The 11,001-nt window shown below is 45.9% G+C and overlaps 3 protein-coding genes across 3 annotated transcripts; 1 reads left to right on the top strand and 2 right to left on the bottom strand.

Annotated features, from left to right (window-relative positions):
- The first annotated feature begins 273 nt into the window (after nt 1–273).
- LOC147261038 (tubulin alpha-1B chain) lies at nt 274–4,649 on the top strand. Its single transcript, XM_086202868.1, has 4 exons — nt 274–409; nt 2,025–2,247; nt 2,333–2,481; nt 2,857–4,649. Exons 1-4 carry the CDS (start codon nt 407–409, stop codon nt 3,835–3,837), a joined length of 1,356 nt encoding a protein of 451 aa, XP_086058994.1. The 5' UTR covers nt 274–406; the 3' UTR covers nt 3,838–4,649.
- Nucleotides 4,650–4,951: 302 nt separating this feature from the next.
- Nucleotides 4,952–6,988, bottom strand: LOC147261037 (zona pellucida sperm-binding protein 3-like). Its single transcript, XM_086202870.1, has 10 exons — nt 6,848–6,988; nt 6,604–6,770; nt 6,423–6,529; nt 6,260–6,348; nt 6,013–6,193; nt 5,833–5,938; nt 5,651–5,733; nt 5,274–5,368; nt 5,131–5,194; nt 4,952–5,062 (listed from the first exon to the last, which is right to left on the bottom strand). Coding segments are annotated over exons 1-10 (960 nt in total). The 5' UTR covers nt 6,915–6,988; the 3' UTR covers nt 4,952–5,061.
- A 1,788-nt stretch (nt 6,989–8,776) lies between these two features.
- LOC147261036 (zona pellucida sperm-binding protein 3-like) lies at nt 8,777–10,983 on the bottom strand. The gene is made up of 10 exons (XM_086202869.1): nt 10,828–10,983; nt 10,579–10,763; nt 10,407–10,510; nt 10,247–10,338; nt 9,998–10,178; nt 9,824–9,929; nt 9,668–9,756; nt 9,160–9,251; nt 8,985–9,091; nt 8,777–8,907 (listed from the first exon to the last, which is right to left on the bottom strand). Exons 1-10 carry the CDS (start codon nt 10,892–10,894, stop codon nt 8,893–8,895), a joined length of 1,038 nt encoding a protein of 345 aa, XP_086058995.1. The 5' UTR covers nt 10,895–10,983; the 3' UTR covers nt 8,777–8,892.
- Nucleotides 10,984–11,001: the final 18 nt, after the last annotated feature.

Here is an 11,001-nt window from a genome sequence, read left to right as displayed (position 1 = left end):
TTCTGTCTCAGCACTTCGACACTGTGACTCCACCCGAGGGTTTTCAACACGAAGGCCACGGTTTTGTGAGACTCTCCTCTTCTAATCCAACAATTGTAGCAAATGGCCGCAAAACGGACATGATCATCTCCCCCAAATGAGGTTTTACACGTCACGGGATGTTAGAACATTTGGAAGACTTGTGCTCGTTAAGCTGATGTTTGTGGGTGAGAGACTGCGGCAGATGGAGGGGGTGGCGGTGGGGGGGGGTGGGGGGGTGGCGCACTTCACCTGCCCTCCTCGGGAGGCGGAATGCTGAGCACCATCAGAGCAGCGTCGGACAGCGCCCGTCTCGCACCTCACACACACGCACTTTCACTCTCCTCCAGACTTGTCTCGTTGCATCGCAGAAGATCGACAAGCCGCCATGGTAAGAGTCTCATTTCTAACATTCCTCCTCAGAGCTCTTGTTCTGAAAGTCTGTGACTGAACAAAGGAAAGTGGGTCATTCCTGGAAGATTTCTATGACGCAGCCTTTTATGTCGTGTTCTCCTGCTCACTGTTTATTTACAGTTATACACGATTAATTGGCAATATTAATTCTATCAAATGAGGAGAACATTCTTTAGAGTTTTGTGTCTGTTGTTGAATGCATGCCTGACTAGTAAATACCTAATCCTCTTCCCACATGACTCTTAAATCTGCTTACATAGCCTACCATTGCCTGACCACTGCATCCACCAAATTTACTGTCAGCGTGTTAATTTGATTTCCATTCATTCAACATATGTGTAATTGTATATTACGTAATTATCCTTAATGATCTTCTTCATCCTCTACTGATAAATTTTGTGATTTTTTTTTTTTTTTACATTAAAATATGTCACGCAATATCTTTATTTTGCATTACACTGTCGATAAAACACAATTCTGGGGCACCAAACGTCAGAGAGAATGCAGCTTTTTAAAGTGACAGCACACTCCAACATGTCTGACCTAGATAATCCCCTCTCTGTAATCCAAATGAGCACAGACACGAGTGTCGCAGCAGAGCCCTGCAGAACAAGGCTCCTCGAAATCAGTTCATCATGTGGACTTCAACAGGAGAGGACGTCTATGCAAGACCAGAGGAAATCACCGAAATATTTCGTCATTCTTGTATCAAACACCTTTTATTCCCTGTTGTCAAAGTATAAAAGGCCTTATTATCTCTAGTGTGGTTATGTCATTGAGTTCCTGTCCTTTCATCCATCAAGGAGGTTTCTCTTAATTGCTTGCTAATAATTGTGCAAAAACTAAAGCATGGCACAAATAAAAGGGACCTTTTTGGGTTAGATCTTGGAATAAGCTGAGTTTAAGTTTGTTCATATTTTCAATAATTTAACTGCAACACTACATGGACTATTATAAATAAATGAAAGCGTATTTAATCCCAGCAAGCTGATCCAGAAGTTTCCATCTTCGCGGGTTCCCTTGACCAAAAGCGAATGGGATATTTGGATTTTTCATCATTGCCAAAATGTGACAAATTTATGTGATTAACACATTTTATTCAACAAGATAATCTTAACACTTGAACGCCACTTTTATAATACTTGGAGCGTAAATGCGACTGTTAGAAGGACAAAGATAAGTTTGAATTAAATAAACATTCGATGCACCAGTTACACTGTGGACGCATGACTTTGTTACCAGCTCAGCTAGCCTCACACTTCCACTTTAAGACGTATAAACGGCTGAAAACTTATGAGTTCAGAATCTGTTGATGCATTTATTATGCACAGAGCCACGTGTTAAAAGAAAAATCTCAAACTAGAATGAACCACTCCGGCTTTGAGACAAGGGAATCGGACGTTCAACAATGACAACATGGTTTCTGGGACACATTCCTGCACCAGTCCATATCTGCTAGCGTATACGCCCAGATCCAGTGAGTTATTAGCTTTAGCTGAGGTCTGCTTCCTGTGAATGCTCTTCAAGCGGAAACTTCCCTGGCCAAGGCTGCAGATTTAATCAAATCCAAATCTTCCTTCTCTTCTTCCCAGCGTGAGTGTATCTCTATCCACGTTGGTCAAGCTGGTGTCCAGATTGGAAATGCCTGCTGGGAGCTTTACTGCCTTGAACATGGTATCCAGCCGGATGGCCAGATGCCCAGCGACAAGGCCATCGGTGGGGGGGACGACTCCTTCAACACCTTCTTCAGTGAGACTGGTGCTGGAAAACACGTCCCCCGAGCTGTCTTTGTGGACCTGGAGCCCACTGTCATTGGTAAAATCTCAGACAGAAGCCATGCTGACTCCTTCATTGCAATTATGCAGACATTGAAAATAAGCAACTCAATCTGTCTCCTTAGATGAGGTGCGCACTGGGACGTACCGCCAGCTCTTCCACCCTGAGCAGCTTATCACTGGCAAGGAGGATGCTGCCAACAACTACGCCCGTGGACACTACACTATCGGCAAAGAGATCATCGACCTGGTGCTGGACAGGATCCGCAAGCTGGTGGGTCAATTCAGAGATCAAGAACTTACAGTATTTCTTCATAATTAGCTAAACTGGACCTTGTCCTTTGACCTTCCAAATTTGTACAGTTCAGCCTTTAGGCCTCTAGGGGACATATGTGGTAAGTCTGGAGAATTTGTTGAAAATGTTCCTAAGATATCCTGTTTATGTGAGGTGACCGTGACTTGAGATTCTTGAATTGCTTCAAGTCATCCCCAAGTCCCACCGCACATTTGGGAGTAGTTTGTTATTGATGTCGCATTAACAAGAACATCCCAAAAAGATAACGCCTCTCGTCTACAACTCTCACTGAGTAAAACAAATCAAACTTCATACGTTTTTAGTATTTGATCATCCCTTGCTTTTCATCCTCAGGCTGACCAGTGCACTGGCCTTCAGGGCTTCCTGGTCTTCCACAGTTTCGGAGGAGGTACCGGCTCTGGTTTCACCTCTCTGCTGATGGAGCGTCTGTCTGTTGACTACGGCAAGAAGTCCAAGCTGGAGTTCTCTATCTACCCGGCTCCCCAGGTGTCCACTGCAGTCGTGGAGCCCTACAACTCCATCCTGACCACCCACACCACCCTGGAGCACTCCGACTGCGCCTTCATGGTGGACAACGAGGCCATCTACGACATCTGCCGCAGGAATCTCGATATTGAGCGCCCTACTTACACCAACCTGAACAGGTTGATCAGTCAGATTGTGTCTTCCATCACGGCGTCCCTTCGTTTTGACGGTGCCCTCAATGTTGACCTGACGGAGTTCCAGACCAACTTGGTGCCATATCCCCGTATCCACTTCCCACTGGCCACCTACGCCCCTGTCATCTCTGCAGAGAAGGCCTACCACGAGCAGCTCTCAGTGGCTGAAATCACCAATGCCTGCTTTGAGCCTGCCAACCAGATGGTGAAATGTGACCCTCGCCATGGAAAGTACATGGCGTGCTGTCTTCTGTACCGTGGTGATGTGGTTCCCAAAGATGTCAATGCTGCCATCGCCACCATCAAAACCAAGCGGTCTATCCAGTTTGTCGACTGGTGTCCCACTGGTTTCAAGGTGGGCATCAACTACCAGCCCCCTACCGTAGTTCCTGGCGGAGATCTGGCAAAGGTGCAAAGGGCTGTGTGCATGCTGAGCAACACCACCGCCATCGCCGAGGCCTGGGCTCGGCTTGACCACAAATTTGATCTGATGTATGCTAAGCGCGCCTTTGTTCATTGGTATGTAGGGGAGGGAATGGAGGAGGGTGAGTTCTCAGAGGCCAGAGAGGACATGGCAGCTCTGGAGAAAGATTATGAGGAGGTCGGAGTCGACTCGATTGAAGGTGAGGGAGAGGAGGAAGGAGAGGAGTATTAGGAGACTTACAGGCTCTAGATAAACAGGAAACAATATAATTTGACAAATTCCAAACAAATGCTAGTTTGACTGTTCAGGTTATAACTTCTAATCATCTCAAGTGGTGTTATCAACTGGACTGTTTCCTTTTTCTTGAAGACAGTTCTCCACTTGTGTTTTATAACTGGGTGTGACTGTCTACAGTCCAGCCAGTCTCCCTGTGGACCGTTCGGTGGTCATTGATCCAAACTGTGAGGGTTGTTAGGTCTGGGGGGGATCCTAGTGTTAACGGGTGTTGAGATTCCTTGGGAGCGTCCTCAGGACAAAGCCCCCCTCCACACTTCGATCCCCATGGCCTTTAGAACCCACGTTAATCTGGTTGGATAAATGACCCCCTGAATACCAGCTGGGCCAACAACTTTCATCTGACCTTGATGATCCTGAAACCCCGAGCTCATGTGACCAGTGAGTCTGTAGAAAGTCAATGCAGAGTAATAAAAGCCTGCAGTTCCCCATTTGTAACTTAGAACTGCAACAGTCCAGTTGACGCCGACAGCACTTGACACCAGGACCTCGACTGAAGTGTCACATTGTGCTTGAATCATTTGGATGTGATGTTCCTGAGTCAGTGGATTAGGCAGGACTAGAGCAGGTGACCTCTCCAGGCTGGGGGAATGTAGGGATGTACAGTATGTAGGTGCTTGTGAACAGCACACATTAGATTCAGATGTTCAGACCAAGATATAAAAATGCCTGACACCCTAAAAATTGTTTTCTGGTTTTAGCCAAATATGCCTGTTCAAGTACAATAAACAATTCCACTGGAAGTTTGATTTTTCCCAGCAGTTTTTTCCTCTGAATTCTTTTGTCATTCAAGGAACTTCCATTGCTCATACCACATATTTAGAGCTTGACTTTGTTTTAAGGCCTGTTCAGTTCGTACACTAAACGAACCTCAGACACGTAGGCATCAAATCTATAGACCACTTGACATTGAATTTCCTTTGCACAAGCTTGTTGAGGTCTCCTTGTGAGTGCTCTTGAAGTGTATAATGGTACTGCTGATATGGAACCAGTTTATGCACATTTACGCAACAACTTAAGAAATCTAAAGTCAGAGACCAGACACTGGTAATCATTTCAGGTACATATTTAATGGCTTTGCCACCAGAAATGTTAAAGCAGACAGCTTCAAGAAGCTTGTCAAATAAAACTTAAGATCAAAGTAGCCAGTCCATTGGATGATCTGTGTTGGAAGGAGACAGTTTAAGCATTTATGTATACATTATGCCCCCCCCCCCCATCCACACCTACCATTTCAGGGAATCTCTGATTATGAGGGGGCCCACAACTGCAATTTTCACTATTCCATGGTTCCCTTTAATGTTAAAAAAAAAAAGTTAGACCAGCATAAGGAGCCCAGCTGCAGTGGCAACATTCCTCCACCTTCCAAATACCTGAATCTGTATTTCTTGTTTTCCTGGACTTGCAACTGGATTCACAGCAGTCACAGAGGTTGCTATAGGCAGGATTATCCAGCAGCTCCCAACGACTGGCAAGAATGGGGATTATTATTTGGCAAGTAGGAGAAACTGATACTTTTGACTCAGAATGATAGTGAGCCTATGAACAGGCCAACCCAAGTGCTCGGTAGAAACTCAAGCACATGAACAGGTTCAAAGTGTCAGCCAACAAATGACATCTGGCAAGCTAGAGGTTTTGCCAAATTTAACCCAAATGCACTTAAGAGTCTTGAAGGCCCTGGACAATAGAGACAAACCTGCTTGCACAAGCACAATCTTGAGTGCTTCAGGGATTAATGAACTTAATTTACCCATGCTCATTGAAGTGGCAGGCCTTTTTGGTTTTACCAAGGTCAACAGGGTCCCAGGCTACAAGTTTACAGTGGATGAACACCTGTAGAGGGATGAAACAAGGCACCAAGTCAGTCTAGTCCAAGCACTTACATATAACGCAATGTTGGCTGCTGCATGAAGTTTAAGTCTGATATTTTACCTCCTTTCCGAGAGCAAACCTAAAGGCTTGAAGGGATAGTTGGATTTCAGAGGATTTTTGTCTTGGTTGAAATTTGGAGCGAGATTTTTTACTGTCCGTCAGGCATCTTGGCAAAAGAACACATTGTTAAAAAGGTTTCGATGAGAATTCATAGCATTTTTGCGTGTGAAGCAAGCGTACCCCTTGTTGGTGATTACTGGGTATAAATGGCTGTCAGGCTGCAGCTCTGCTGTGTCTGCAGCCACACATTCCTCAAGCAGCAGCAGCAGCTGCTGGTGTGCATTCTGCTCCACACTAGCCATGATGGGGATAAAGGAGCCCAGGGAGAAGCTAGTAGATGGAGCTGGGCCAGAGAAGTCATCTATAAACAGATTAGGAAGTCATTTGGGTCCTGTCTACAGTTGTTGGCTTTCAACCAAGCACCCACCATTCATGAGTCCAATGTGGAAGACTAGAGCTGCCTGGTCATGTGTGTGAAACACTGGGTCATAGGTGAGTGGGTACCAGTCTTTTGGTCTGCAAGAGAAAGCTTTCATTAGCTGGGTACTTTAAAGAATCTCACTTCAGTAAGGAAATTAAAACCCACCCACCTGTTAAAGGTACAGACAACTGGCAGGGTGAAGGATGGAACATGGTAAGAATCAGGAGAAGAAACTAGGGTCAGATCATTGGAGTAGACCAGCTGATCCCCAGTAACCTGTTCAATTGACAAGTGTTAGAAGCTGGGAAGATATTAGAGTCACCTTGACAGGGAGCAGCCCACCCACTCACCAGTCTCCTGAAGTTGCAATCCGCAAGCTCCACTTTGAAAACGGTCTCCCGAGACGATACACTGGTGGGAAGACAGTTACCCAGCCGGAGGAGTGCTGGATCAACATGAGACTTGCCAGCTTTCCACACCAGCGTCACAAAATCAGGCTTGCAGTCCAGTTTCATGTCTGTGAGAGGGGAAGAGTTTTACCACCTGAATAATAACAGTTTGAAACTGTCTCCGGCCATCACTGAACAAGATTACCTGCAAGCACTGAAATGGCAGTGGCCAGGCTCAGGAGCAATACACCTTGCCAAAGGAAAGCCATCATGACTGAACTCTGGTTTCTGACCTCACGGCTCTTTTTATTGACTGAGTGAGGGACGATAATTTAGGAAAACGCTTTCACCTGGTGAGGCGCGTGTCAGCTGCACCGGCCTGATTACCACCGGCTCTTTCCAGCCTGCATTGGCCATGATGAGACTCTCAAGTGAGCCGGATCAAGAAGAGCCGTTCACTCTGGGAGCCATTCCAACAACTTTTTTTTGTTTTTTTTGCAAGCAAACAACCAAACTTTTTCAGTGTGTGTAGGATGAAGAGCTCAGATGATTTGAATGGTTAAAGTATCCTGAGTAATTAACCCTCCAAACAACAGATCCACCACTACCACATAGGTGCACTGATCTGGAGGTGCTGGGGTAAATGGCATGTGTGGCCAGTTCCTGTGTGTGTGTATGTGTGTTATGGATATTAGGCCAGGCTGGAAAATGTGGGGCAAACTAAAAAGAACTGCTCTCGCTAAACAGCAGACTGTTGAGTGAAAGTGAAGAGGCATTCAGAACAATCAGATCGTTCTCATATGGAACATCACGATTGGTCATTTGTTGGCAAAATGTTTAATTTCATTGTGTTGTAGGATTTAGACATTTTTAATGAAGATGATCCCACATTCACATCAAAACTGTATCTACAGGGAGGATTATACAATTTTCCACAGGAGAGCATTCATGAGGGACTCAGGTTTCTGGTCAGGGTGCCTCCCTGGGGAGGTGCTCCAGGCTCATCCAGCTGGGAGAAGGCAGACCGAGTTCAGCGGTTATCTCCACGCTGGCCTGGGAACGCCAGGAAAGGGAAGTTTGGGATTCTCCGCTGGAGCTGCTCAGACATTCAAAAAGCAGGGAAAAAAAAAGTAAAACATGTAACTTGTTTAGCAGTGGCTGTATTATAAATACAGTAGACAAGTAAGGCTGAACTTGTTTCTAGATCCATTCTAGTCAGGCCTCATTGAAACAAATACATTTTGTTCGCAAGTACACTATAGCGTGCTGATATACACATTTTGCAGTTTTGACTATCTGGAGAACAAACCCCTGCGTAGATGCTGGTTCATGGATTCTGGCCATCAGGAGAGGCTGTTTCTGTGGAGGGGGTGGGGCTGCACAACCATGTTCATGCCAAAATTCCACTTCCCTCTTCCTGTGGTGCCATCACCTGAGACATGCACCATGACTCAGCAGGCTCTGACATTTATAAGTTTTTGCACAGGTGTGCCCCCCCCCCCCCCCCCCAACTTAGAGACATCCATTTTTCCTAGAGTTGACAGGAATTCTCCACAGTTCAAGATTCATAACATGTCATAATTTGAGGAGAACAGACTAAATCCTTCAGTTGAGATTGTGCACAGGACCTGAAACTGGTTCTGCCAACTCTGGTGAGTACATGAGGGACGTCTAAGTCGAGGTAGCAACTGCTTTTGAATGACCGGTAGGTTGGAGGGTTGTAGTGCAGAGCAGCAAGCATCATGTGATACTGATAGCATGACGTGTATGAATGAGTTAAGGAGACACCAGGGTCCATTTACACTACAAGTCTGGAAGAAGATCCATGAAGTATTGTACTCTCCCCCCAGCAGCAAACACTGTTTCCCATGTTATTTTAGTGGTGGACATCATTTTGTGCCCAAAGACCAAGTCTGGCCTTCACGGGCTGAGACACTTCGGTGCAGCCGACCCTTAACCTCAGAGCTCCAGTGTGTAGCGTCTTAGACCGTCAGTTTCCTCTGAATAAGGAAATGGTAAACAGTTCCATGTAGTTGATCATTAACTAGACTGCAACATCTGGATCTTAATGTCAGTTTAGTAGTTACACCCCCCAGTAATGAACCACTGTACAACATCTGTTAGAGAAAATGAGGCACAGCGTGAAGTCAGACCAAAATAAGAGGGCGCAGATCATTTAATGGAACACAGCCAGTTTCAGTTGACATGAAGTCGTAGATCTTTTTCCTCCCAGTGCCTCTGCGATCAGTCTCAGCTTAGACTTTCCTGGTTTGAAAAAAAAAAAAAAAAGTGAATTAGTCTTCCTTTAATTAAAAAAACCCAAACATTTCCTGACATTATACCTTAGAGTCAGCAGCAATGACAGAGCCCTCTGCTATTTTCCTCGAGTCAGACTGGTCCACTATGATGAGGGGTCCCAAAACAGAATGCTGACTGAAGCCCTGGGATTCTGTAAGGGGTGGAAGATGAGCGCTCACAACAAACAAATAAAATCCAGAGCAGATATTAAAGAAATACCCTGTTCAATTCCTCGTTTGGGCCTGGACCTGCACGTTGAGCCGCAGCAGCTGCACAAGTTACTCTGGAACGGGTCATCTAGGAGTTCCCAGCTTGAAAGAGAGTTGATCAGCTTCATAGCGAGGAAATACAGAGGCTAGACTTCCAGGCAACCACTCAATAAGCCCAACATTCAAAATTAACAAATTCAAGTAATCACACAGTGGCCCACCACACAAGGCCATTTCTGCACAACACATTTTAAATCAAGTTTTGGTACCCCAGAGTTGTCTGGTGCACTTACTTTTCCAATTGAAATGAGAATGTTGCAATACATTGGAATTTGCATCCAAAAAGCACCATTTTTAGTTTTCAAAACTAAAGATGGTAGAGCTGGAATCAGAAGGCCAATCTATGCAGCTCTACAAGTCAGACTCAGAGATGCCCTCCACCTCCATAAACTAGTGAAAGCCATCTCATCCAGAACATAGTGAACACGTTTCCATACTGCCAAAAGCACAAGTCTTACAGTCCACTTTGCTTGGAGTACTGACAAGCCTTCTTGGTTTCATCAAGTCGTGTAGGATCCCATGCGACAAGGTTACAGTGGATGTATACCTGGAGAAAACATCAGTCAACACTGATTCACAAAGACATTCCATCCAGCAGCTCCAGCGCCTCTCACCTCCTCTCCCAGGCCGAAGGCAAAGGACTGCAGGTACAGGGTGAGTGCAGACGAGTGGTATCGAGGAAGGAACACGGAGTTTCCATTCACGCTGTCAAAAAGACATCTGTGGACCAGTCAAACAGATTAGAGCCCGCCAGAAACCTCCCTGGTCAGAACCTGCTTCTTGCTCACCCTTTATTGCCAATGATATGGAACACCTGGCTGTCAGGCTGCAGCTCTGGTGTCTTGGCCGCCACGCACTCCTCCATGAGCAGCAGCAGCGGCTGATGGAACGTCTGCTCCACTGCTGCCCATATGGGGATGAAGGAGCCCAGAGGGATGACGTTTGTTTCTGCCGGGTGGGATAACTGCTCTGTTGAGGGAAAGGGCCATGTGTGAGTGGTGTCACAGCATTTGTGTTAAAGCAGTGTGAGGCCTCACCATTCAGGAGCGCCATGTGGAACACAAGTCCACCCCGACCTGCAGACACACTCGATCCTGGGTTCAGGAACGGGGGAACCCACCCTTCAGGCCTGAAATCCAACCAACTTTCAGCTTGTATGCCAAGAATAAACAGGAGTGTCAGTTATAGAAGCGGTACCTTTTATAGACGCATTCAATAGGAAAAGTGTAAGCTGCAGGTTTGGACTTGGGCTGTGGCCTGAAGCTCAGCTCATTTCGATAAATGAGACGTTTTCCCTTCATCTGGAGGAGAAGGTTTGTTGAGACGACGCAGAGGCTTAGAGGCATTCAAGAGGAAGCATTTACTTTACCTGCTTTTTAAATTTACAGTCAGCAAGCGGGTAGTTGAATTGTACATCAGCCCCTCCGTTGGGAAGAACATCAACCTGGGACCGCAAGCAATTTCCAAGGAAGAGCCGAGCTATGTACGGCATCATCTCCGGACCGATCCTCCATACGATTCTCACTGAGTGTTTTCCACATAGCACTTGGATATCTGCAAATTAAGTCTTGTGAGAACAGTTCTTGTGCACTTCAAACACATATATGAGGTTGACTACCTGGATTTGCATCAGTAACTGCAAAAACTGCCAGAATGATCACACCCAGAGACAGTTGCCTCACCATGACGACTACTCCAGAGCAGCTCGAAGCTGACACAATATATGGTGGTGCTAACTAATTAGCTCAATGAGCCACATCTGTACAGGAGCTTGGTGAGGATTCTCATGATG

The sequence above is a fragment of the Aulostomus chinensis genome, chromosome 5 (assembly GCF_037954235.1).
Source record: "Aulostomus chinensis isolate RoL2024-O1b breed Wild chromosome 5, RoL_Achi_v1.0, whole genome shotgun sequence".
Lineage (NCBI taxonomy): Eukaryota > Metazoa > Chordata > Actinopteri > Syngnathiformes > Aulostomidae > Aulostomus > Aulostomus chinensis.
The sequence above is the reverse complement of the archived record's forward strand: the minus strand, read 5'-3'. Positions and strand labels throughout refer to the sequence as shown.